The sequence below is a fragment of the Geotrypetes seraphini genome, chromosome 7, assembly GCF_902459505.1.
Source record: "Geotrypetes seraphini chromosome 7, aGeoSer1.1, whole genome shotgun sequence".
Classification (NCBI taxonomy): domain Eukaryota; kingdom Metazoa; phylum Chordata; class Amphibia; order Gymnophiona; family Dermophiidae; genus Geotrypetes; species Geotrypetes seraphini.
The window spans coordinates 139,200,333-139,227,883 of NC_047090.1; the positions used below are offsets into that span (position 1 = coordinate 139,200,333).

Genomic DNA, 27,551 nt, shown 5'->3' on the forward strand with positions numbered 1-27,551 from the left:
GGCCAGTTGCCTAAGGCCCCTCCTGTGGGCGGGGTTTTAGGCACATGGGCCAACCGAATATAGAGTACATGTGAAAGTAATGGAAAAAAAAATACACGATGCTGTTTTCGGTCTTCTGGAGAGAGATATTTGAGGGGTTTTTTTTTATTATTGTAGTACTTTATGCAGTAAACTTTTGGAGTTTTATGAAGGTCTGTCATCCACCACTACTTCTTTCCTTGCACATGTAACTTTACCCATTTCAAAATGATTACATATTAGCATGTCAGTCCCATTAGTGCTTTTATAACATGAAGCACAAAGACTTGTAATGTCCTAGGAATGCCTCTTTTTAATGCAGTCAGAAATTACACATATTATACATGTAGCGCATAGTTTTAGTCATCTGGAAATTCAGTTAAGCTCATTCAGCCAAACTGTACATGCAACCCTTTATTTTATATACATATGTAAGTCATGCCCAAACTTTTGAATCTGTATGCTGTTTTACAAACTTTGTACAAATAGGGGAGATAAGGATCTGGTTTTCATTTGACTAAGGCAGGGGTGTCCAATGTCGGTCCTCGAGGGCCGCAATCCAGTCGGGTTTTCAGGATTTCCCCAATGAATATGCATGAGATCTATTTGCATGCACTGCTTTCAATGCATATTCATTGGGGAAATCCTGAAAACCCGACTGGATTGCGGCCCTCGAGGACCGACATTGGACACCCCTGGACTAAGGTGAGGAAGGTTTTAATTTAGAGCAGTGATTCTTAAACCTATCCTGGGGAACCCCCAGCCAGTTGGGTTTTCAAGATATCCCTAATGAATATGCATGATGTAGATTTGCATGCCTGTCACCTCTATTGTATGCAAATCTGCCTCATGCATATTCATAAAGGATATCTTGAAAACCCAACTGGCTAGGGGTCTCCCAGGTCAGGTTTAAGAACCACTGAGGGATAAGAAGGAAGAATAAGGGAGGCGGAGGTAGAAGTGAACAGGCAACTCCTAGGGCGTCCAAAGGAGAAAATGTGTATTTAAAAAACCTCATGCAGAATTAAACACAGTAAACAGAACTTTTCATATCCTTCCTTCCCTATTTTCTTACTCCAAGAAGCCAGGACTCAGTCTCAGGTGATTAACTCAAAACTCCCTGGAGCTCAATATTCAGCTGGTGGTGGTGAGCATTTTTTTTTAGCTGTCAGCGGCATTATTTCCGGATATTCAGTGCTGGGCCCTATTTTGGCACCAGCAGGTTTATTCAGCTGGCTGTTTCTTATGCGATTAAGTGCGATATTCAGCAATTAGCAGCATAAGCGACAACCCATAAAGATAGGACTGACCTTTGTGCAGTCCAAATTGACTTCTAAACGTAAACGGTTAAGTGCTGAATATTGGAACTTAAGAGCAAAAAGTGCTGACTCCTCCTCCAGACCGATTACAAAATAGCTGACTGTGAGGTTAGTGGTCTGTGGTGATATTCGGTAGTACTAAGGCTTTGATTCTATAAACAGCATCTAACTCCTAGGCACCATTCTACCCAGATGTCAATCAATTCCTAGGCGCCATTTATAGCATTGTGCCTAGCAATGCCTAAGCATTCTTAGTAGGTATTGAATCCTTAGGTGCATTGCCATTTAGGCCAGGGTTTTCTTAGCTTAAATGGGTGCACCTAAGGTAGGAGCCTAGTGGCTCTTAATTCAATCCACACCCAAACTCTGCTCCAAATCCACTGCTAATCACGCTTACTTGCCAGTAGGTGCCTTGGCATAGATGCCTACCATGAAGTGGTAGGTACCTATTGAGCAGGGTTACCAGACGGCCAGGAAAATCCGGACATGTCGTCTTTTTAGAGGTTTTAGAAAGCCCCGACCAGTTCCGGCCGCATCTGGAGGGCCTCTGAGCATGCGCGATGATGTCACACACATCCGCGCATGCGCCAGGCCATCCAGATATGGCCGGAGCTGGTTGTAGAAAAGAGGAGGGGCTGGGGCGGATTGGGGTGGGGCTGGAGGCAGAACAGGGCGGGGTTATGTGTCTGGGGTTTTTTTTTGGTTTTTTTAAAATATGGTAACCCTACTACTGAGTTTGGCGCCTATCAGCTAATTCATTTTTTAAACCATTTTTAATTGTTTTTTAATTACACTTTCAATTATCAGTGCTGATTAAGCCAATTTAAAAAATTAAGCTAGGCACCAATATAGAATCAGGGCCTAACTGATTAGCTGCTGCTGAATATCAGTTGTTAGCCCCAAAAATGTGATTTAACTGGCCAGGAGCCATTTCTGATCAGTTAAATCGCTTTGAATATCAATTCTCATGGTTTCATAGGGTTTGATTTACCAGTCACACCCTCTTCCTGATAGATACAGAATGGGAAAAAGCCTGAGGAAAACAGGCCCCTTCTCTGCCTTCCCATCTCATCCACCTGTAATATTCTTCTCTTGTAGGCCTCTGTTTACTAAGAGGCACCAAGATTTTGCTGTTGCCACAGTTCTAATAGCCAAAATTAATGTATGGTAACTGCAAAACCTCTGCTGTAATCCTAGGATTTGGGGCTGTATCATAGTTTGTGCAGGCATTTCCATACCTTAACTACATAACAGATAAAATGTGACCTCTGGAGCTGGCATTAACTCTCTGCTAATTTCAAATGCTTTATTACAGGGGTCTCAAAGTCCCTCCTTGAGGGCCGCAATCCAGTCGGGTTTTCAGGATTTCCCCAATGAATATGCATGAGATCTATGTGCATACACTGCTTTCAATGCATATTCATTGGGGAAATCCTGAAAACCCAACTGGATTGCGGCCCTCAAGGAGGGACTTTGAGATCGCTGCTTTATTAGCTCTTTAATATGGAAATTAGCTAGCATGTTAGTCTGATAATTCCAGACTTCAATGGCTAACAGTTTAGTAAATAGGGGTTTTGGAGGCTTTTGACAGAGTTGTTGAGTAGCATGACTTATTTAGACACTTTTTTGGGTGTTTGTATTTAACTGACTGCTTTCTCTCCAGAACAAATTATCTGAATACACTTCTGAGAACAATTTTATAGGAAATGTTATTAAATTGAAAACAAGGGTATAATAAAACAGCCATTTAAGTGTAATTTACTAACATTTGAAGGTTTTAAACACTGCCTTTTCATTGTGCAGTAATGCTAGTAGAGCTATAACCAAAGAGTGTGTTTTAACACATTTTCTGTCACTTTGAGGATCCTTGTGGCAATTTGTTTTTAATTTCTTTATAGCTTTAATTACATTCTATATTATTAGAGTCATCTAGCAGCCTTTTTTTGGTTCTCAAATTTTTGTGCATTGGTAACATTTAATTGCATGTCAAATCCAAAATTATATGTTTGGATAGGATCTGTTGACTTGCTACTTTGTTTTATGACCCTTTTCAGTCATAATTTTTCTGTGTTCTAGTTACATCCTATGTATACCTAACAAGACCTTATTGGTTTTTGAGATGCTGCAGGCTGTGATTTTTAAAAATCTTTCATAAGAGGAGAACTAGATTTTAAAAATTATTTTAAGGTTATACACCCCCCCCCCCCACCAATTCTATAAAGTCTGCCTAAAGTTAGGCACCTACATCGGTGCTTAACTTAATTGAGTAATAGGCGAAATCGGCACTCATAATTGCAATTAACACCTTATAATTGCCATTATTTGGACTTAGTTGAAAGTTAGGAACCTTACTTGGTAGGCACCTAGTGCAAAGTGTGCATGGTTAGGGGTAGATTGGGGTCATGTTTTTGAGTTAGATGCTGTTGAGCATACAACTTAGATGCAGGCATTCAGGCCAAGAAAACCCTGGCATAAATATGGTGCACCTAAAAATTAGGACGCCTAGCGACGCCTAAGGCGCTAAGCACGATTCTATACAGTGGAATAATCTCCTACTAGAGGTTGTGGAGACTAAGACTGTGTCTGAATTCAAGAAAGTGTGGGACAGTCATGTGGGATCCCTTTGGGAGAGGAGGACATAGGGGATACTGTGGATGGGCAGATTGGATCTGCCATCATATTTGTGTCTCTATGTTAACTTTTATAGAATAGCATTTACTACTGCAATAGTCAGCACCAATTTTTCAGGCAACATAAATATAATTGGGGCCAAAAAGCACAAGAAACAGCATCAGCATAATATCAACGAGAGGCTAGAGAAACTGGGCCTCTTCTCCCTTGAGAAGAGAAGACTGAGAGGGGACATGATCGAAATATTCAAGATATTAAAGAGAATTGACTTAGTAGAGAAAGAGAGACTATTCACCCTCTCTAAGGTGAAGAGAACAAGAGGGCACGCGCTGAAGTTAGAAGGGAAAAGATTCCGTACAAACGTAAGGAAGTTGTTCTTCACCTAGAGAGTGGTAGAAACCTGGAATGATCTTCCGGAGGCTGTTATAGGGGAAAACACCCTTCAGGGATTCAAGACAAGGTTGGATAAGTTCCTACTGGAACAGAACATACACAAGTAAGGCTAGACTCTTAATAGGGCACTGGTCTTTGACCTAAGGGCCGCCGCATGAGCGGACTGCTGGGCACGATGGACCACTGGTCTGACCCAGCAGCGGCAATTCTTATGTAAGTTTAGCAATATGTTCGTGTCCCAGTGCCATCATTTTTTACATTTGAAAGATAAAATCCATTTTTTCAGTTTCCAGTTATCATTGGCAGGGAAGACTGTTTCCAAACATTTGCAAAAACCATCTAGTTGCAGTAAACAAATAGGTTGGTGGTTTATAGAACCATAGAAACATGATGGCAGATAAAGGCCAAATGGTCCATCTAGTCTGCTCATCTGCAGCGTCCACTATCTCCTCCTCTCCCTGTTGGCTAAGGCTCTTAACATTTGCATCTCCTCTTCCTATAGGCTAAGGCTCTTTACACCTGCATTGTGAGGTCATAGAGCTTTATGGTTATAGAAACATGATGGCAGATAAAGGCCAAATGGCCCATCTAGTCTGCCCATCCGCAGTAACCATTATCTCCTATCCCAGGCTTTCTTGAATTCAGACACAGTCTCTGTCTCCACCACCTCTTCCGGGAGACTGTTAAGGGTATATCTACCACCCTTTCTGTAAAAAAGTATTTTCTTAAATTACTCCTGAGCCCATTACCTCTTAATGTCATCTATGCCCTCTTATTCCAGAGCTTCCTTTCAAATAAAAGAGACTCAACTCATGCGCATTTAAGCCACATAGGTATTTAAACATTTCTATCATATCTCCCCTTTCCCGCCTTTCCTCCAAAGTATATATATTGAGATCTTTAAGTCTGTCTCCAGATGCCTTATGACAAAGACCACATACCATTTTAGTAGCCTTCCTCTGGACTGACTCCATCCTTTTTATGTCTTTTTGAAGATGCAGCCTCCAGAATTGTACACAATATTCTAAATGAGGTCTCACCAAAGTCTTATACAGGGATATCAATACCTCCTTTTTCCTACTGGCCAAGCTCCCTATGCAACCTAGCATCCTTCTAGCTTTCACCGTCACCTTTTCAACCTGTTTGGCCACCTTAAGATCATCACATACAATCACACCCAAGTCCTGCTCTTCTTTTGTGCACATAAGTTCTTCACCTCCCTAAACTGTCGTGCACATAAGTTCTTCATCCCCTAAACTGTACTGTTCCTTTGGGTTTTTGCAGCCCAAATGCATGACCTTGCATTTCTTAGCATTAAATTTTAGCTGACAAATTTCAGACCATTCTTCAAGCTTCGCTAGGTCTTTCTTCATGTTATTCACACCATCTAGAGCACAGTTCTTCAACCGCCGGTCCGCGGACCGGTGGCGGTCCGCAAAAAAATGTTGCCGGTCCGCGAAGGATTCGGGTCCCCAGCCACAGCAAAAAGTGCCAGCGTCAGCTGACGTGCAACTTCCTGTTGCCGTCACTATGCCGACACTCCTGCCTTCCACCTCCTACTTCTGCCGCGTATGTCTCCGCACCCCCAGACAAGCAGGGGCAGCTTTGTGTGCTTTTAACTTCGGCACACAGTTGCCCCTAAGCAGTATTTTAGCCGCGGTTTCATGAGGCAGCCTCGAGGCCTTTGATAGGCCGGCCCACATCGCATCATCAAAGTGGGCCGGCCTACCAAAAGGCCCGAGGCTGCCTCATGAAACCGCGGCTAAAATACTGCTTAGGGGCAGCTGTGTGCCGAAGTTAAAAGCACACAGAGCTGCCGCTAGCCTACATCGAGGAAACATTTGCTGGAGAGGGAAGGAGGGAAGGAAGTAGAGGTACTCCTAGACAAGGGAGGGGAAGGGGCTACTGCTGGCAGGGGAGAAGGGAAAGGGAAGGGATGAGAATTACTGTTGGATAAGGGGAGGAGGAAAGGGAGAAGGGGTACTCCTGGACAAGGGAGGGGAAGGGGCTACTGCTGACAGGGGAGAAGGGGAAGGGATGAGAATTACTGTTGAATAAGGGGAGGAAGAAAGGGAGAAGGTACTGCTGGACAGGGGAGGAGGAACATTGGAAGGAAACAGCTGGCAGGGAGATTAGAGGAGGGGAAGGAGTCAGGATGGAATGGAGAGATCAAATGAGGGAAGGGGAAGGGACAGAGGAATGACAAAGTAGAAAGAGATTGATGCTGGGAAGGGGGATCAGATGAAAAATAAGGAAAGAGGAACAAAGATGCTAGATCTGGTGTAGGAGAGAGGGGCATAGAAAGAACGCAGATACCATATGGAAGGGGGAGGGGTAGAGGGCAGACAGTGGATGGAAGAGGCAGATGCTGGATTGAAGAGACAGAGGGCAGACGCTGGATGGAAGAGAGTGAAAAGAAGATGAAAGCAGAAACCAGAGACGACAAAAGGTAGAAAAAAATAATTTTATTTCTATCTTGTGATTAGAATATATCAGATTTAAAATATGTATCCTGCTAGAGCTGATGTTAGACATAACTGGGGAGTGCAAAGCTAGGCAGTGCGTCTTTAGCTTTCAGCTGGCTTAGGGCTCTCTCTGACCACTCCCCTAACACCGTTCCTGCCATGTGTGACTGTGGTATTCTGTTAGCATGATATTTGTGTAGCATTCTGTAATAATTTGGCTTATTCAGTTTTCTTGATAGTAGAGGGGATATATGTGAAGGGGAGGGGAGACGGGGGTTTTGTTGATCCTTGCCCTGTATTATTTATATTTATAAAATGACAATTGTACAGAATATTGTTTCTTTTTATACTTTAATAAAATATGTTTAATATAAAATCATAACTATTTGAGGCTTGTGCGGATGGGATCAGATGGTTAATGGGACCGAGCTCGCGGGGATGGGGCGGCAATGGGGTTTTAAAAAATTTCAGTCTTATTAGTTTGCCGGTCCACGAAATAATTATTTTATTTCCGCCGGTCCATAGGTGTAAAAAGGTTGAAGAACACTGATCTAGAGTGTCTACTGTATTGCAGATTTTGGTATTATCCACAAAGAGGCAAATCTTACCTGACATTTCTTCAGCAAAATCGTTTATAAAAATGTTAAAGAGAACAGGCCCAAGAAGAGAACCTTGAGGCACCCCATTGGTAATATCCCTTTCCTTAGAGCGATCTTCATTGACCACTACCCTCTGTCATCTTCCACTCAACCAGTTTCTGGCCCAGCTCGTCACTTTGGGGCCCATCCTGAGGGCATTCAGTTTATTTATTAGATGTCTGTATGGAACACTGTCAAAGGCCTTTTCTAAAATCTAAATACACCACTTCTAGTACACTCTCTCTATCCAATTCTCTGGTCACTCAGTCAAAGAAATTAATTAGATTTGTCTGACAAGAACTAACTGTAGTGAATCCATGTTTCCTTCGGTTCTGTAATCCACCGGATTCCAGAAACTTCACTATTCTCTGTTTTAAAAGTGTTTCCATTAATTTGCTTACAAGAGAGTCAAACCTACTGGCCTATAAATTCCCTACTTCTTCCTTACTTCCACTTTTGTGTAGAGGGACCACATCCACCCTTCTTCAGTTCTCTGTTACCACTCCTGACTCTAGAGACTCATTAAAAAGGTCAGTCAGTGGAGCCACCAGAACTTCCCTAAATTCATTTGGCACCCTCAGATGTTCACCATCTGGCCCCATCACTTCGTCTACCTTTAATTTAGCTAGCTCCTCACGAACACAATCCTCTACCTCTACTCCATCCCTATTCATGTTTGTCTTCTGTGGTCCTGCTCCTGGCACTTCAGCCATGAACAGAAATATTTGTTAAGCAATTCAGCCTTTTCTTTATCAGCTTCTACATATTTCTCCCCTTTATTTTTGAGTTTCACAGTGCCACTTTTGCACATCTTCCTATCACTGATATATTTAAAAAATGTTTTGTCTCCCCGTTTTATTGTATCAGTTATTTTTTCTTCCATTTGTATCTTTGCTTTCCTGACTTCACTTTGATCTCAGCTGGCTTTATTCTGCTTTTTCAGAATATGGTCATTATATAATCTGTTGTAGAGTGTAGGGTCAAGCCTTCAGACAGGTAGGGTTACCATATGGCTCCAGAAAAAAGAGGACGGATGGGTTTTACTTTCATTGAAAACAATGGTAGTAAGGAGGACGGATAGAGACATCAGGGTTTTACTTCCATTGCTTTCAATGGAAGTAAAACCTGGATATCTCAATCCATCCTCTCTTTTTTTGGGCCATATGGTAACCTTACAGACAGGTCTACCAGATATGGTACTAGATATGTTTTCTATTGTGCCAACTTGTTTTAAATTGTTTGTATATTCTACTTTTTAGCAGCCATGGCTCCAATCCTGTAGGTGCTGAAAGGGCAAGATGAAATAGTCTTAAATCAGGAATCTCCAAGCCAGTCCTTGAGGGATGCCAACCAGTTTGCTTTTCAGAATTTAAGCAATGAATTAGCATGGAGTACATGTGCATGCACTGCCTACATTGTATGTAAATATACAACCTCCTCCCTAAAGCATTGAGAAAATAATGGAGCCCTTTTACTAAACCATGTTTAATGCTAATGTACCCTTAACATGGGAAAATGGCTTACCGCAAAGATTGGAAAAGTGTATTTTCAGGATAATTGCTGTTTGTTACGTTTTTCTGTATTTTGTTCTTATAAAAATGTAATAAACATTATTGAACTTAAAGTGTTTTGTAGTAATTTGCCTGTCAGCATGTACTAATCATGTGCTATTGAATTTAAAAAAATAAAAAAAAATTCAAGAGGGTGTGTGTGTCACGGGCCAGAAATAAACATGGAAGTGTTATCTGGCTAGTTAATTCACATTAGTGCATGCTAACTTGATAATGCTGACTTAATTTAGCACTTCTTAAAGAATACTGCAGTTAGGGTGAACTTTTTGATTTCTAAATATGACAGAATTACATCATATATCATCAAATTACATTGATTGCCAATACATGCAAGGATAAATTTTAAGCTTTGTGGGATGGGTTTTAATATTTTATATGGCCAAGGACCACTGTATCTGCTAGAATTAGTCTCATTATTAGCAGATAGATCAGGATGTGTTTTGAGGAAGCAGTTTTATCTTCATTTTCCCTCCTCAAAACAAATTAGGTCACTTAATGGAATGCATCTTTTTATTATCAGGCACCTCTAATCTGAAATGATTTACTGTTTTTAATTAGATCAGATGTTCATCATGCTGTTTTCAGGAAGCTTTTAAAAACATTTTTATTTAAGAAATTTTTATCTTGAAATTTGAATATGATTTGTGTTTATTTTATTTTAAAGAATTTATTGGCATTGCACTGGGTCTGTTTCCAGTAGTTAATTTATTGTGATCTGCCATGAACTCATAAGGGCTTTGGCAGAATGCAAATGGGAATGTAATGCAAGTTCTCCTGCATTCAATTTTTTTCTGCAAGTCCTGTGCACTAATGGAAGAATTAGCACTGGACCTGCAAAAAAAAAAATAAAAAAAATTTAAGGTCCCCTTTTATGAAGCCACGTTAGGCTTTTTTTATCGCCAGCCGCAGCGGTATTAGCTCCGACGTGTATAGGAATGCTATGAGCGTCGGAGCTTTTACCACCATGGCCGGTGATAAAAAAAGCCTAATGCGACTACATAAAAGGGAGTGGGGTGGGGTTAAATTTAAATGGTCTGACAACTGCTGCTTTAGAAATACACTTAGCATATGGGAAAGGAGGGACAGGGGAGATATGATTCAGACGTTTAAATACTTAAAAGGTATTAATTTCTGTAATGGCTTATTCCAAAATAGTTTACTTTTCCTAGTTTACAGCAATACTTTTAATTCTCTACTTTTTAAAAATGGGTATGTAAAATAAAAATATATATGCATGTTTTGTGGATTGACTTATACCCAGTAATTCCAATTTGCGACTTATTGGAAAATCTCTTCTCTTTTTGCCTAGCAATCATTAACCAATGGCAACAGGAATCCAAGGAGAAGGTGATATCCCAGTTGTTAATTCATCTGCCTTTGCTGAAACCAGGAAACCTAGAAGCCAAAGCGGAGTACATGAAATTGTTGCCTAAAATTCTGGCTCATTCAATCGAACACAACCAACATATAGAGGAGAGCAGACAACTTTTATCATATGCTTTGATACACCCGGCCACATCTTTGGATGACAGAAGTGCTTTAGCTATGTGGCTTAATCACTTGGAAGATCGCACATCAGGTACGTTTGGCAGCCAAAGTAGAAGTCGGTCCGATTCTTTGGATTATGGGCAGACGCATTATTATCACCAAAGACAAAACTCTGATGATAAACTGAACGGTTGGCAGAATTCTCGAGACTCTGGGATTTGCATTAGTGCCTCCAGCTGGCAGGAAAAGAATCTGGTGTGCGAAAACGGACACATCTACTCCTCGTCTTCTGTTCCCACAACTATCAATACCATTGGCACCAGCACAAGCACAAGTAAGTACAGTGAACACCTAAACATTAACCATGTTTATGGCAAGCTTCTCCTTTTTTTTTTTTTAATCTTTATTAATTTTCAAACTTTGACAGTGCAATACAGTTAATTTAAACATAAACACTATAAAGAAGGCACTTTAAATACATCATTAATACACAAACAATCTTTTTCTCCCTCACTCCCCATAACTAATAAAAGAAGATAAATTATGTAATTACAATATTATAATTAAGTAATTTTAGTAACCAGAATACATTTCCCTCCCCCCACCCAGCCACCCACCCTGGATGTGTAAGGAAATCTAATAAAAGAAAAGATACTTGACAGTTAGCGTGATTCAACAAATGCAATCAGTGGGCACCACATTTAAATATATAAATGTATTACTATGTATGTATGGCAAGCTTCTGTGGTATGTTGTCCCCAAGAAAATATTCACTTGCACAGCTTTGTAACACTAGAAGATGAGCCAGTTTTAGACTGGCTGAGGAAATCTTATTTAGTATTCACATTACCCAAAATAGTATTTTGCTGTTGGTTAAGACAGAACCCGAATTCATTTGTAGGAGTACTTTAACCACTCATTGAGCAGAAGATTCTATTTTCCAAAAGCTGTGGGTTGTTTTTTTTAAGGTCGTATAGATTTTGCTTCTTTGAGTTAACGGTTACCTGGGTCTCTTTGCATACCCATGGATGATATTCCTACAGTAAACAGCATATTGCAGAACAAAACCTTCGCAGATGAAACTTTTGCTGAACCAAGTGCTCCAACAATGGGGCAAACAAAATTTCTCTGAGAAAGGGCCATTGGGAAAAATAAGAAAAAGTGTAAATCATAAAAGCCTTGACAGTGAAAATATGTACTTCTGACTTAATGTTTGATTCCCTTTGTCTTCCCTTCCTCTCTATAGCTTTCTTTTCATATTCTTTAGTTGAGGAGGAAACTAGGTATAAAAAAAACCCCAAAAGTCAGTTTATATATTTCATGTTTATTTCTTAACGCTGGTGCTACTGGCTGGATCTTTGGTTCTAACACTGTTTCTTGCTCTTAAAATTATATCCTCTCAATTACTTATTTATTACATTGTATGCAAAAGTCAGCAGAGAAGAATCAGTTTAATCTATGTGCAGCAGGAAATACTGGTGTTTTGTCACATGCATACGTCTGTGTCAAAGCTGCTTATCCTCATGTTATTATGCATGCAGAGCAGGATTAAGGCATAGGCAGACTAGGCACATGCCATGGGCCATAGAGGCTCCTAGGACACATTTTTTAACTTGGTAAGTTAGATGCTAACAGAAGAAAGAATATGTGTATGTGTGTGTATGAGTGGGGGCAGGGGCCACCAGAGCCACCACTGACTGCAGAGGTCTATCCTCCTCACCCCTTGTGCACAGTTGTGAGGGGGGTGGACTGCCCCAGGTTCCGTCTTGGCGGGGGCACTGACACCTCTCTTCCTTTCCACCCACCCATCTCGTCACATCTTCACCGGTAACGAACAGCAGTTCCAATCTGCCGCTTGCGCCAGCCTCAGCTCTCCTTCTGATGTCACTTCCTGGTTGCAGGGCCAAGAAGTGATGTCAGTGGGAGAGCTGAGGCTGGCGTGAGCAGTAGGTAGGAGTTGCCGCTCACTGCTGGCTAAGATTTGAAGAGATGGGAGTGTGGCGATGAAAAGCGGTACCGATGCTCCCACCAAGAGGTATATTGGGGGGGGCGGTATGCTACGGGAATTGCAGGCGCCATTGTCCTGGGTGCCTCCTTCCCTTGCTATGCTGCTTCCTGTGCAGTGTCCTCCACTGGTCTGAGCACTTAGCAGTGCTGCTTACATTCTGCTTCTTCCTCTGCTGTTTTTTTTTTTTCTGCAATCAGAGTTACACAGACCTTCAGTTTGGGGTGTTAACATTTATTTACATTGTAATGTGGATCCCAACCCTTGTGGTTTAGGCCCACCAAGGGGTTAATCCTACTCTGAATGCATGTTAAACAGTCCATGGCATGAACTTTGATGGCACTCCTTCTTAATAAGTAAAATTCAAAATAAAGGCTTCCCGTTTTGCTGTCAAAGAGAGGAGATGCATATTAGTTGTTTTGCAGAGAACGCGGTCCTAGCTGTAAAAGTTTAATAACTTGTCAACAAATGAGAGCCCATAAATAGAAGAAATGGAGACAGTAGGTTTGATATTAAAGGCTTCCCAGGCTGAATCAACAAGCACCTCTTTATATGTCAGTGCAGATCGACTGACACAAATTTCTGCAAAATTATGTACCCTGTACAGATATATCAAGTTTGAGATGGTGTGACACCAAAGCAATGTGCCAATAACCTACTGTTACCTCGGTGAGCCTTGTCTACAGAACGCACAGAGAGGCATCATCTTTTCATGTTCGTTGTCTTTTGCCAAACTCATCCAGAGCTCCGACAGTGGAGTATTAGGTGTGACAGTGTGATGTGACTGGACTGATATAAATAGCTACCTGCATGGTAAAGGATCTAATTCCATGGTGAACTTCTTGCATTAATTTCTTTCACTAGCTGTGACTGGAATTTCCACATAGAAACCTTTTTTTTTCCTTTTAATGAGGTAAGGCATATGTATGCCTGCAGATCCCAACCATTCTGTTCTATATGAACAAGCAGGATGAGTCAGCCACTCTTGGTGACATCATCTAACATGCCCTGAAAGAGGATTTGCATTTGTAGCTTCCCTCTGAGTATGTGCTAGCACCCCTTTATATGCCCAATGCTGCAGCCTCAGATTTTGCCATCTGCTGCTCAGCAGATAGTTCTTGTTCTGCTAGAACAAAACCGATATCAAGATGAAAATGGATGAACATAAGAACATAAGCAATGCCTCCACTGGGTCAGACCCGAGGTCCATCGTGCCCAGCAGTCCGCTCAGGCGGCGGCCCAACAAGTCCAGGACCTGTGCAGTAGCCCTCTATCTACCAGAAAAGAGCTCCACGAAACCAGGTTTCAAACGATGACCAATGTGAAAGGAGATGATGAGCACTGTGGACACCCATGAGGTCAGCATCTGTGGTCTGGACCAAGCACACCTCATGTCTGCCTGCCCACTCTGCTTACAGATGTCTCTGAGGGCCTGCAAGCACAGAATATAGGCCCTATGGGACTTCATGGAGGAGCAGCTGGTGACTCAAAAACCAAAGAAAAAGCAGCCAGCAATACACGAGGAGGTGAGGGTATCTCCTCATCCACCTGCCTCTGAACTCTCCAGGCCAACCACCCTGCTCCCAACAGAGGTCGAGGCCCACCTAACACCACCAGCAGCAGAAAACAACATCAGCATTACCCCTTACAAAGCCCGCACATCAGCTGCAATAAAAAATACCAGGCAGCAAAGCTTTCTACTCCCCGGTTGCTCCTATAGCTGCTGATCGAGTCTCTACTCTCTCCACAGCTGCAGCAAACATTGGGGAAGACATCAGTACCACTGGACCACTCTCTACTTTGCTCTTCCTAGTAACCACCGGCACCCAGCAGTGCTCTATCGGGCTCGGCACTGACATCACAGCCACCACGCTACAAGCCCTGCCCACAGCCACCGAAGAGTGTCCCAGTGCTGCCCCCTTAAAGGGACAGTGTGCTCATAATGCACCTGTCTCCTGCTTAGACTTCCAGCAGCAAGCAGGTCGGAGGAGGAGATCCCAGGCCAGCACAGGGTTCCCCCCCCCCCCAGACAAGCCTGGCACAGGAGACACTACAGGTCTTGCTCCTCAACATCTTGTGCCCTCAGAGTCCTCCTAGGCATGCCAAGCACAAGAAGCACCATAGATTGCCATCCTCATCATCCATCTCCCATCTGGATGTGTAAGATAACGGACACCCATCCCGATTTGTAAGAGAACAGACACCCACCAACACAACTCCAACCATCCGTGCATGCAGTGCACAGCCTTAGTGGCGAATGGTGGACCCCAGGCACACCAACAGCTCTTGGATCTGTTCAACAACCTCATTTCCCAGCTCACTGCACCTGCCACGGCTCCCACACCCTCCGCGACAGCTCCAGCCTCCTTGTAAGAGATAGCCACCTCTTCAGGACTGACGAGGACAACTTCCGCATGCTCCCCCACCCCGGAGCAACACTTTTCTTATCAAGACAGCCTCGACTCACCCTTGGAAATGGAGGACCATAAGGATGCACTTCAAATGGAAGCACCCAATGACACAGCATCCAAGACTCCAATACCAACACACCACCGGAGGACCTAATGTACCCCAAGTTCCTTCAGAAAGTGTCCATGGCACTGGCACTCCCCTCCCCAGCTGCCACAGAACTACACACTGAAGAAAAGGGCATCCTAAAATACCTGGACACACCGAAGACCCTGACGCAATGCCCATATACAAGATGCTCTTGGACTGCCCTAGCAAGATCTGGCAGACACCACTCTTGGGGCCGGTGGTCTCGAAAAGACTGGACCTCAAGTACCAAGTGTTACCCACGTCAGGCATTGATAGAATCTGTTCCTCTCCACTTTCTCTATGCCTTTCATGATCTTGTAAGTCTCTATCATGTCCCCTCTAAGTCTCCGTTTTTCCAGGGAAAAGAGCCCCAGTTTCTCCAATCTCTCAGCATATGTAAGGTTTTCCATACCCTTTATCAATCATGTCGCTCTTATCTGAACCCTCTCGAGTATCACCATATCCTTCTTAAGGTACGGCGACTAATATTGGACGCAGTACTCCAGATACGGGCGCACCATCGCCCAATACAACGGCAGGATAACTTCTTTCGTTCTGGTTGTAATACCTTTCTTGATAATACTTAGCATCCTGTTTGCCTTCTTAGAGGCTGCTGCGCACTGTGCCGACGGCTTCATTGTCTTGTCCACCAGTACCTCCAAGTCCTTTTCTAGGCTACTCTCCATTCATGCAGTTCAAACACGACCATGCATAAGAACATAAGAAGCGCCATCTCCGGATCAGACCTTCGGTCCATCTAGTCCGGCGATCCGCACACGCGGAGGCCCTGCCAGGTGTACACCTGGAGTAATTTTTACTCATCCATATCCTTCTATGCCTCTCGTAAGGAGATGTGCATCTAGTTTGCTTTTGAATCCTAGGACGGTCGATTCCGCAATAACCTCCTCTGGGAGAACATTCCAGGTGTCAACCACTCTCTGAGTGAAGCAGAACTTCCTGATATTAGTCCTGAACTTGTCCCCCCTCAGGACTCACCCCAAGTTTTTTTCCTAAAGTAGTCTCTCCCTTCCATATCAACCAACAATTGTGCTCCCTCCCTTCCACCTGGAGCCGCACGCCAAACAGCTGGAACAGAACTCCACACCCTGGGGCATTAGGCAGCCCTAGAATTTTCAGGTAAGAGCAATAGGTACAATAACTAAAGATATAGGTAAGTTAATTGTATTTATATTTTAATGCACTGTTCTCAAATTGAAAATTAATAAAGATTTATTAAAAAAAAAGAAAAGATATAGGTGCTGGCAAACTGGAGGAGGAAGGCTTGTGTCAAATGAAGCACACAATTGTAATCTGTCACAGTGTATCATCCAACACTGAGAATTTTTCCTTTCAGTGTTTTTTTTTTCTTGAATTTCATTGGGAAAATAGGTGAAAAAGGTTGAGCTAATCAAAAAAGTGTTGATTTTAAGCATGGCTCCAACAGTAAGTTAACGATGGTATAAAATAATAAAACCTTCAAAAGCAACACTACTAGAAACAGCTTTAGAGACAGACATGGTTGTTTGTGAAAGGATGCTGATCTCAGCGGTCACCTAAGAAGCGACTGCCAATGGTGTGTCAGTCACACATCAGCGTCCTTTAGTGAATTGCGTCTGTTTTTTCTAACAGATGCCTTAAATGTAGGCCAGCATTTCACAGGTCTCCATTTAAGGCATCTGTCTCGCACCTGTGGAGACGCATAGAGATGCTTACCGACACCCAAGGCCATTTCTGATGGAAACCATGCCAACGCCGGCCTTGGGCGTTGGTAGATGTGCCTAGACGCCTTTGTAGGCGCGAGTCAGATGTCTATATTGTAGGTGTCCTTCTCAGCATGAATTTTTTTTTTAAAAACCTGCATCCCAGTTGGCTGCTGAGATGGCAGTAGGATGTCTACTGCTGCCTACAATTAAGATGCCGTTTGGAGAATCAGCCCCTAAATGTGGACATTTTATATTAAAAAATTCTATGCAACCAACACATAATTTGTGGCCGGCAATCTCTTGTGCTTTGCAAGCAGGGTGAGACAACATCTACAGGTACCAGTGAGAAGAGCTTTGTGTTAACAAAATAGGTGCTGTTTGGAAGCGGTTGGGCAGCTTCTGCAGCTCATACTTTACTGTACCATACCACACAAATTCCATGAACAGCTTCAAAGAGCCAAAAAAAACAATAACGAAGTGACCTCCCTCATAAGTTCTATAATCCAGTAAATATCATGGTGTATATTTTTAATGTAAAGTCACTAACCTACTTACAATAGATATTAGTTCAGCTGGTTCAAATGAAACAATCTTCCTGTTTGGATATGAACGCATACTTTAACTCATATTAGCACTGATAAAAATCAAGCTGTCATAAGTATTTTTTTCAACATACCACCCAATCAGGTAGATCAATAAGATCAATTAGATCAGTGTGGCAGCACTCCTCATAAGTTCCCCTTTTCTTCGGTGTGAATCCTTATCAATTTCTTTAATATTTATAAATTAATTTAGTGCTTTCTACGTGAAAAATTTCTAACTATATTTCATCTTTTCATCCTTTCAGGCACATAAATATTGTATCACTATATAAAAAAGTCTTAGCTTAGTCAAAGTCATTGCTGCACCAGTCCCCCTCCGACGTGTTTCATACTTCTTCAGGGTCAGGGTTACTGTAAGTGCAAAAGTCATAAGCAACTCGCTTACTCCATTAATGTCATATTTGCCATACTATGTTTCCCATACTGTCTACCATATTATGCTTTCTCATGCTATGTTTCCCATGCAATGTTTGCCATAAGAATAGCCTTACTGGGTCAGACCACAGGTCCATCAAGCCTAGTAGCCTGTTTTCATGGTGGCCATTAATGGAGTAAGTGTTCTTAATATAAGAATTGCTGCTGCTGGGTTAGACCAGTGGTCCTTCGTGCCCAGCAGTCTGCTCCCACAGTGGCCCTTAGGTCAAAGACCAGGGCCCTAACTGAGACTAACCTTACCTGCGTACATTCTGGTTAAGCAGGCACTTGTCTAACTTTGTCTTGAATCCCTGGAGGGTGATTTCCCCTATACCAGCCTCCGGAAGAGCTTTCCAGCTCTCCACCACTCTCTGGGTGAAAAAGAACTTCCTTACGTTTGTACGGAATCTATCCCCTTTTAACTTTAGAGAGTGCCCTCTCGTTTTCTCTACCTTGGAGAGGGTGAACAATCTGTCTTTATCTACTAAGTCTATTCCCTTCATTATCTTGAATGTTTCGATCATGTTCCCTCTCAGTCTCCTCTTTCAAAGGGAGAAGAGGCCCAGTTTCTCTAATCTCTCACTGTATGACAACTCCTCCAGCCCCTTAATCATTTTAGTTGCTCTTCTCTGGACCCTTTCAAGTAGTATTGTGTCCTTCATGTACGGCGACCAGCGCTGGACGCAGTATTCCAGGTGGGGGCGTATCATGGCCTGGTATAGCCCGATCTGTTCGTGATCCCCTTCTTAATCATTCCTAGCATTGATAAGAGTTCACACTTATTGATCTACTTGATCGGGTGATATTTGGAGGATCCCCGGTGTGTTTAAAAGAATATTTATGACAGCTTGATTTATCAGTGCTAATTTAATTGTTTTTGGTATTTATTGAGGTGCCTATAAACAGTTTAACTCATATTAATCTCTTCATGGAAATGCTTTTCTGTTAGCTGGCGTTTTGTTTGAGATCATTTACTTGGCCATTTGTGTGCTTAGATGACTATTTTAAAACCCTCAAAAATAACTTAATAGACTTGTTTTAAAAATGGCCCCTTTTAAATGGGTCTATTGTTATTCCCCCCCCCCCCACCCCCGTTTTAGAGGTTTCTACCACAGCCTGGAGTGCTAAATGCTCAGACGCAGGTCCGATGCTCATAGAATTCCTACAAATGTTGGCGCAGCGTTGGAGCATTTAGCGCCCCAGACCGCAAGTAGAAACTTATATTGTGGCTTAGTAAAAGGAAGGGTTTGCGTTTTATTAATAACTTTGTGTCTCACCTTATTGACCTGTGAATCTTACAGCACTGGAAAGTTGAGTCTTAATAAGGAAGATGTGTAACAGCATAGCACTCTTTGACCCAATACTGTATTGAATTAGAAATGTTGCAGAACAGCTGAGGATATAAGATTGAGTAGATTTGTTGGAGTTGTCTCTATGAGTGCCTTTTGGATGCTTGGCATTTGGGTTATTTGTAGACCCAATTGTGTTGTGGTGAGCCTTCTAGCCTCCTTTTCTTTTGAATTTGTATGTTCCTTAAATCCCTTTATGTTTTAATTGGATATGTCTGCTTGCAATAAGAAAAGCAATTACACACACCCTAAGGACGTGGCCTCCGCCTTGAGAACGCCTGAAAAAGATCTTATTCACACTACTTATCATGCCTCTGGAACAAACTATCATTAAAGGTCTACTGAACTTCAGGAAAACAATAAAAACTCACCTCTTCCCCTGACCCTCTATGAGAGTGCACCAACCCAAATTCCCCAGACCTTCTGAGAAAGGGTACTGTCTCAACTGTCTCGAGTCTCAGCTGTTGATGTGCTTCACCCTACCACGCCATATACTGTCACATATTGTATTGCTCATCATGTAGGCCCCCTTTACTAAACTGCATTAGCGGTTTGTAGTGCAGGGAACTGTGCTGAATGCCCTGCACTGTTTCCGACGTTCATATGAGCGTTGGGAGCAGCTCAGAGCATTTAGCGTGCCGGCCTGTGCTAAAAAAAATTTTCGCGGTTTCAGAGAAGAGGAGGTACATTTGCCATCCCTTCATATAAATATACATTATTATGCATGTAAACTTGCATTCAGCATGGCTCCCAGCACTAAAAACCACTAGCGCGGTTCAGTAAAAGGGTGCCATAATGTTCTACCTTACCAAGTTCCCCCCTCCCTCCGCCCCGGTAGTATAATGTATAGCCTTCACGGCGATGCATGGTCTCACCATGCTATGCCTGACCATGCCATGTTTTCTCCTACAATATTTTGTCACACTTTGCCATACTGTCGCCATTTTTATCATACTACACTATACTAAATGTCATATTTACCACACTATGCTTCCCATACTGTCTACCATATGTCTCATGCTATGTTTCCCATACAATGTTTGTCATAAGAATAGCCTTGCTGGGTCAGACCAAAGATCCAACATGCCTAGTAGCCTGTTTTTATGGTGGCCAATCCAGATCACTAGTACCTGGCAAAAAAACAAAGTAGCAACATTCCATTCAGAATCCTAAAGAATAGTAAGATTCTAGAATCCCAAGGACTAGCAACATTCCATGCTACCGATCCAGGGCAAGAAGTGGCTTCCCCCATGTCTTTCTCAATAACAGACGATGGACTTTTCCTCCAGGAAATTGTCCAAATCCTTCTTAAAGCCAGCTACTCTCTCCGCTCTTACTACAACTTATGCCATTCCATGTCTACCGTGCTATGTTTTGTCATGCTGCACTTGCCTTATTTTTTTTCCATGTCATGTCATACTAGGTTAGACATGCCCTGTAATACTATGTTTACCACACTATGCTCACCATGCCATTTTGTCATATGTTTTTTGCCATTTTTGTCAGACAATGTTTTGCCATGCTATCTTTTACCATATTATCCCCCCCCCACCCCCTTTTACAAAACCGTGCAAGGGTTTGTTAGCACCGGCTGGCATACTGAATGCTCTGCGCTGCTCCCAATGCTCATAGAGTTCTATGAGCGTCGGAAGCAGCTCAGAGCATTTAGCATGCCGGCCTGCGCTAAAAACATTTTTGCGATTTCATAAAAGAGGAGGTACGTTTGCCATCACTTCATATAAATATACATTATTATGCATGCAAACTTGTAACCTGTTCTGAGCTCGTCTAGGAGGATGGGATATAAAATCAGATGATTAAATAAATTTTAGCCCTGGATGCATTACATTAGCTCATGCCTTTAGCATGAATTATACGTATTTTCATATTTTTTCTATGGTTATGATTATTATTTGTGATTGGAGTGCAGTGTTTGTTTGTGGTGCAAACATACTTAGGGCTCCTTTTACTAAAGTGTGCTAGCGTTTGTAGCGCGCGCTAACCATGTGCTAAACGAAAAATACTAACACAAGCTCTATGGAGGCGTTAGCGTTTAGTAAAAGGAGCCCTTAGTGGCTGCTTGAATATTTGAAAGCATCTGCTGCATCTGTTTATTCTGATCTTCATCCCTTTCTTCTCGCTGATTGTAAATTTCTGATATTAAAATTTCGGTGATGTTTCTATACAGACAGCTAGATTAATACTATTTATATGGTAATATATTGGAGATAGTTATTTAATGATCTTGAGTGCAGTTCTTTGGATACACCTCCAGATAGCATCAGTAATATGGCATGAATAAGTAACCTTGGGGGCGAACTGTAGATGTTCCTTTGAGCAGTTGCCTGGAATTTTTTATTTTTTTTTAAGATTTGCTTCCATTTTTTCTTCATTTTTGGACTATTGTAAATTGTATCTGTAGTTCTCCTATTTCCCTATTTATTGGATTTTTCAGAGGATGTCTACATGTTTGATCTTTAGACTAGAGAGCTGCGCGGGGACAGAAATCCCACCCATCCCCGCCCGTCCCCGCCAGGATCCTCTCCGTCCCCACCTGTCCCCGTCAGGATCCTCTCCGTCCCCACTCGTCCCCGTCAGGATCCTCCCCGTCCCCACCCATCCCCGCAAGAAATTACCTCCATCCCCGCCCATCCTCATAAAAAGCAGAAATTTCTTCTGACAGGATCATCAATTCCACAGTTTCTTTTGTGTTTGTGCTGCCGTTTTCCTTGTGGAATCTCTTTGGTGGAACCCTTTTTGCTTTCTATTCAGATAATTAACTTATAAACCCCCTCTTTTACTAAGGCTGATGTGTCCATTATATTATATCGACAAACCCTGCTTCCAAAGCCTTCCATCCCCGTGGGAGTCCTGTTGGCTAGAGGGGGGTCCCCGTGGGAGTCCCATGGGCCAGAGGAGGGTCCCCGTGGGAGTCCCGTGGGTTGGGGGGATTCCCATGGGACTCCCGCGGGACCTGCGGGATTTCTGCGATCCCCGTTCCCGTGCAGGCCTCTACTTTAGACCTTGTGGCCTTGATTCTATAAAGTCCACCTAAATTTAGGTGCCGATATTGGTGCCTACTTTAATTAATAGGCTTAATCAGTGCTGATATTGGCCCTAAACACCTCACAATGGGGGTCTTTTACTAAGGCGCGCTTGTAGTCTATGGACGCGTTAGCATTTAGCGTGCGCTAAATCGGCTAGCGCGCCTTAATAAAAGAGGGGGAATAAGCTTTAATTGAATGTAATTGAAAGTTAGGCACTGAAAAATCCAGCTTACATTAAAAATGGGCATGGTTAGAGGTAGATAAGGGCGTGTTTTTGCGTTAGGCATCTGTTTGTGAGTCTGGTGCTGTTAGGCTCTGATATCAGTGTCTAACTTTAGGCATAAAAAACCATGGCAAAAATTGTGGATGCCCAAATGTTAGTATCACCTAAGCTGAGCATGATTCTATAATGGGTGTCTAAGTTTTAAAGAATCGGTGTTGATATCGGTGCCTACCTTTTGGTGAACTTTATAGAATTGAGGCCTGTGCATCTTTTCCTATTATATTTGCCATCACTTCATATAAATTTGCTTTATTATGTATGTAAACTTGTAACCCGTTCTGTGTGTCTTTTCCTTTTTCCCCCCTATATTCTCTTTTTTAGTATTTTCTTAACCTCTGTTTCTGCCCTGTTAGACAATGCATTGCCCTGATATCATTGTTACATATAGGCAGCCATTAGGAAGGGACCAAGCAGGCATGCAAAAAGCGAGCGCCTGCCTCATGCACTGCTGTGCGGCTGCCGCTGCCGGAAGAGAGCAGGGAGAACTGAGGCAGGAGCGCCGAAAATGCGCTGGACCGCCGGGATGCCAAAAAGAGGTCCAGATTTTTTTTTTTACATTCACTCCTTAAGACACACCCTTATTTCCACCCCCTTTTTGGGGGTGGAAAAAGTGCGTCTTATGGAGCACAAAATACAATAAATGATTGATTTTTATGGAGCAAGTAGGGTTGGGCGGACTGGATGGACCATTCCCTAATGAATATGCATGAGAGAGATTTGCATATAATGGAAGTGACAGGTATGCAAATCTCTCATGCATATTCATTAGGGATATGTTGAAAACCTGACTGGCTGGGGGGTTCCCCCAGGACAGGGTTAGGAACTACTGATATAGAGCGATCTGGGCGCTCGGTTAGGGGCGTAATTCCAATTGCCCTCATTTGCATGAGGATGATTTTTTTGAATCAGCCCCCCCCCCCTCCGGAAACGGACTGGATCCCTCATGGATCGGATCTGATCCATGCCCTTAGTGAATCTAGCCCTTAGTTTGTTTAGTATAAACCAGTGGTTCCCAACCCTGTCCTGGAGGACCACCAGGCCAATCGGGTTTTCAGGATAGCCCTAATGAATATGCATGGAGCAGGTTTGCATGCCTGTCACTTCCATTAAATGCAAATCTCTCTCATGCATATTTATTAGGGATATCCAGAAAACCAGATTGGCCTGGTGGTCCTCCAGGACAGGGTTGGGAACCACTGGTTTAAACTGTCTTCTGTTTATTTAGCTTTACTTTTGGATACATACAAGTGAATTAGCGTGGCAGTTACACTGTTTTAGTTCCCAAAAAATGGTGTAGGTTATTTTTAAACAGGCATTCTTTGGACAAAATTGCTTCCCTCTTCCTCTGGTGGTGCACAAAGGATTGTTCTCCTGCTTGAGACAGACTGCTTTTCCAGTAAGCTGGAAGCACTGACCTGCAACTATAGTATTTCAGCTCAAGAGTTTGACGAAGTAGTACTGAAATACTTAGGCACACAGGCACACTTCTATATATGTCACTAAGAAATCACTGACTAATGTTGCAACTAAGGCTCTGATTCTACAAATAGCACCTTAGGTGCCTAGCCAAAAAATTGCTCAAATGGCATGATAAGCAAGCAGCATTGTGGGGTAAAGACCTAGAACAACTGCTTTCGCCCACTACTTATGAGGAATTCAGAAAACGTCTAAAAACTCAACTGTTCCTAAAGTATCTAGACAACTGACCCACTCATCTTCTTCTCCATTGTAATTCCTCTGTCCTATTAATCTCTTTCTCCTCAACAACGCATTTCCGGTCCTATTAACTCTCCTCTTCCCCCCTCTTAAATTCAATCAATTTGTACCTCGCTTAATCTATTGTAAACCGCATAAAACTTAACGGTATTGCGGTATATAAACTGTTATTATTATTATTATAATTGAAAAATACATTAAAAGCCAATTTAAAAACGTTAAAGTTTTAAGTGGAAATCAGTGTGGCGCCTAAGAGTGCCTACCCATGCCTACCCACACCTACATGAAAAGTAGGCATGGTCGGGGTGGAGTTTGGGCGTGGAATGACTTAGGCGTCATTAGTCGCTAGTAAATTAGGACAGGAATATTCTGGAAACGCCTAACAATATGACACCTACCGATGCCTATGTCAAGTTAGATGCCGCTAGGGGTGTCCAACCTTTTGGCTTCCCTGGGCCGCATTGGCCGAAAAAAGTGTTTCTGGCGCCGCACAAACACGCAAACGCTGCAGCAAGACAGAGGAGGGAGCCAGCAAGACGGTAAACACCCGGGGGCAGCAGAGGAAAACACTGCATCGCCCTCGACCGGGGCCGCACAAAATACTTCACGGGGCTGCATGCGGCCCTCGGGCCGCAGGTTGGACACCCCTGCACAAGATACAATTCTGTAAACAGTGCCTAACTTTGATTAACATGTGGTTCTTACTCTTTTCAATGGCGCCTATTGATTTAGGCTCCGTTTATAGAATCTGGGCCTTGGTGTGGTTCTATAAAAGTTAGGCATGCTTAGTGTTGCTTAAGTGGCCTTAGGAGTCACTAAGGAGGAAATTCATCAATGTGTGGTACTATTAAGATGGATCTCCCGTATGAGGAAAGGCTGAGTAAATTGCAGCTATACTCACTCGAGGAACACAGAGAGAGGGGAGACATGATTGAGACATTCAAATATATCACGGGCCGTATCGAGGTGGAAGTTGATATCTTTTTTCTTAAAGGACCCATGGCCACAAGAGGGCATCCGCTGAAAATCAGGGGCGGGAAATTTCATGGCGACACCAGGAAGTATTTCTTCACCGAAAAGGTGGTTGATCATTGGAATGATATTCCACTGCAGGTAATTGAGGCCAGCAGAGTGCCAGATTTTAAGAAAAAATAGGATAGGCATGTGGGATCTCTTAGTGGAAGAAGTTAGGGGGTGGGCCATTAGAGTGGGCAGACTTGATGGGCCGTGGCCCTTTTCTGCCGTCATTTTCTATGTTTCTATGTTTCTATTTTACCACAAGTAGTGCTATTTTTGCACAGGGCCCCATATTATCCAATGAGACCTTGTGCTAAAATAGCACAACTTGTGGCAAAATAACCCACATATTGATGAATTTCCCCCTAAGTGTCCTAATTTTTAGGGGCACTGTATTTTTGCCAGGGTTTTCGTGACCTAAATGCGCATAACGGCACCTAAGTCAAAAACTGGCACTAACTCAAAAACACGGCCATGATCTGCCCCAACCATGCCCACTTTTTAACTACACACTTTGGACTAGGCACCAGTTAGACGCCTAACTTCCAATTAAGTCCAGTTAACACAAATTTATGAGGTGTTAATTGCCCATTTTTGGCACCGATTTAGCCCATTAATCAATTTAAGTTAGGCACCTATAGACACGCCAATGTAGGTGCCTATCTTTAGGCAGATTTTATAGAATTTGGAGGACAGTCTAGAGTACAGCTTCCCAGACTGGGTCATAAAGCCCACATTTGGAGTCACAACCTATATGGCACGCCTAGGGGAGGACACAATTTTGTTTGGTTGCAATCACGGAGTCACAACTACAAAAAGACTTGACAAGCATCTACAACTGTTTCATACTGTACCACACTTCTTTGGAGTTAAAAAAGTAATTTGCTCCAGGTTTTCAAGTTGACTTCCGATTCTTTTGAGCCCTCCCCACTCCGGCCTTTGACCTCTTTGCTGTTCTTTAGAAAAATAATTATCTAGCAAGGGTTTCTACATCCTATGTCTCACATTGTTACCACATGAAAACGAGCAGAAAGCAAACCATGACCATTGTGTTTTGTCATTTGCCTGTAATAGTGCACATTGTTTGAAAATAGGGCACACTATATGGAAATAGTGAACAGTATTCCAAAAATAGTGTGACTCTTCAAATAGTGGAACCACCGATCATGTGTGAACCATTGTGCATGTGCAAACCACTGCACATTAGGGTCCTTATATTGAGGTGCGCTAAAGATTAGCACGCTTTAAATGTTAAGGCACCTTAGGCACCTTGGGCACCTTAGCACGTACTAATCTTTAGTGCACGCTAAATCAGTTAGCATGCCTTAATAAAATGACCCCACGGGTTAAAGGTTTTTGCTGAATATATAAAAAAAGAAGAATTACTTTTTTTATATATTCTGCAAAAGCGCATTGCCAGCCCATGGTTTTAAAGGCAGTTTAAAACCACGGGCTTGCACTGCAAGGAAGAGCAGGAGAGTCGGGGCTGAGAGCAGGGTTTTTGCACAAGCAATTGGTCCTCACCAGTCACTTGTTGGATTGGCCAGCCAATCGGTGTGCAAGAAAAATGTTTAGTGAATCACGGCCCTTCCTACTTTACATGCCATTTCCCCCTCATTTGCATGCATGGATCGGAATCAGATCGGAGGAGAGGTTAGTGAATTGGGTCGGAGGAAAATCGGGTCGCAAACCGATCGGTACACGATCGGTTTGCTTAGTGAATCTAGCCCAAAATGACAAAACAGCATGAAAACCCACATAAAAATTCCCGTAAATGAAACAAGAAACGACATGAAACAAAAATTTTCTAACTCCCATTCCTACTTTATGTATGATCTCTATTTTTGTTTCTTTTTTTTTAATAATAATTTTTATTGATAATGCAACCAAAATCACAGCAAGCAACAAAGGTGATAAGACAAAGTCATACAAAACTATTTCAGTTTTACTTTTTGGTGCATCCCCAAATGTAGAAAAGCAGTGATTAGAAGAGGAAAATCACGGACAAAATGAAACATGTGAAGGCTTGTCCTGTGCACATCTCTGGTGCATGCTGGACAATAACAGCAAATCAATAAGAGAACAAAAGTTTGATATCATTTAAAAAATATGGAAGCTTGACTTGTATGGAACAGCATTTCTGTGCCACATTCATGACACAGCCTTGAAACCTGATTTAGCGGGTTATCAAATTTTTAATAAACTTATCAAATTTAATTTGCAGTAGAAGTCCTTTCTCCAAGTGTAGGAGCAGCCTAAGAATCAGGAAGACCAGGTTTATTTCTCATTGCAGCTACTTGTGGCTCTGGGCAAATCACTTAACCCTCCATTGCCCAGGTACAAAATAAATGCCT

At 42.6% G+C, this 27,551-nt stretch overlaps 1 protein-coding gene across 2 annotated transcripts in view; it reads left to right on the forward strand.

Annotated features, from left to right (window-relative positions):
• SAMD4A (sterile alpha motif domain containing 4A) overlaps nucleotides 1–27,551 on the forward strand; it is a 382,186-nt gene that overhangs the window by 220,212 nt on the left and 134,423 nt on the right. For both annotated transcript variants that reach the window (XM_033953378.1, XM_033953379.1), the window contains exon 3: nucleotides 10,345–10,857. In XM_033953378.1, coding sequence (XP_033809269.1) covers nucleotides 10,345–10,857 — 513 coding nt within the window. The remainder of the gene's footprint in view (nucleotides 1–10,344; nucleotides 10,858–27,551) is intronic.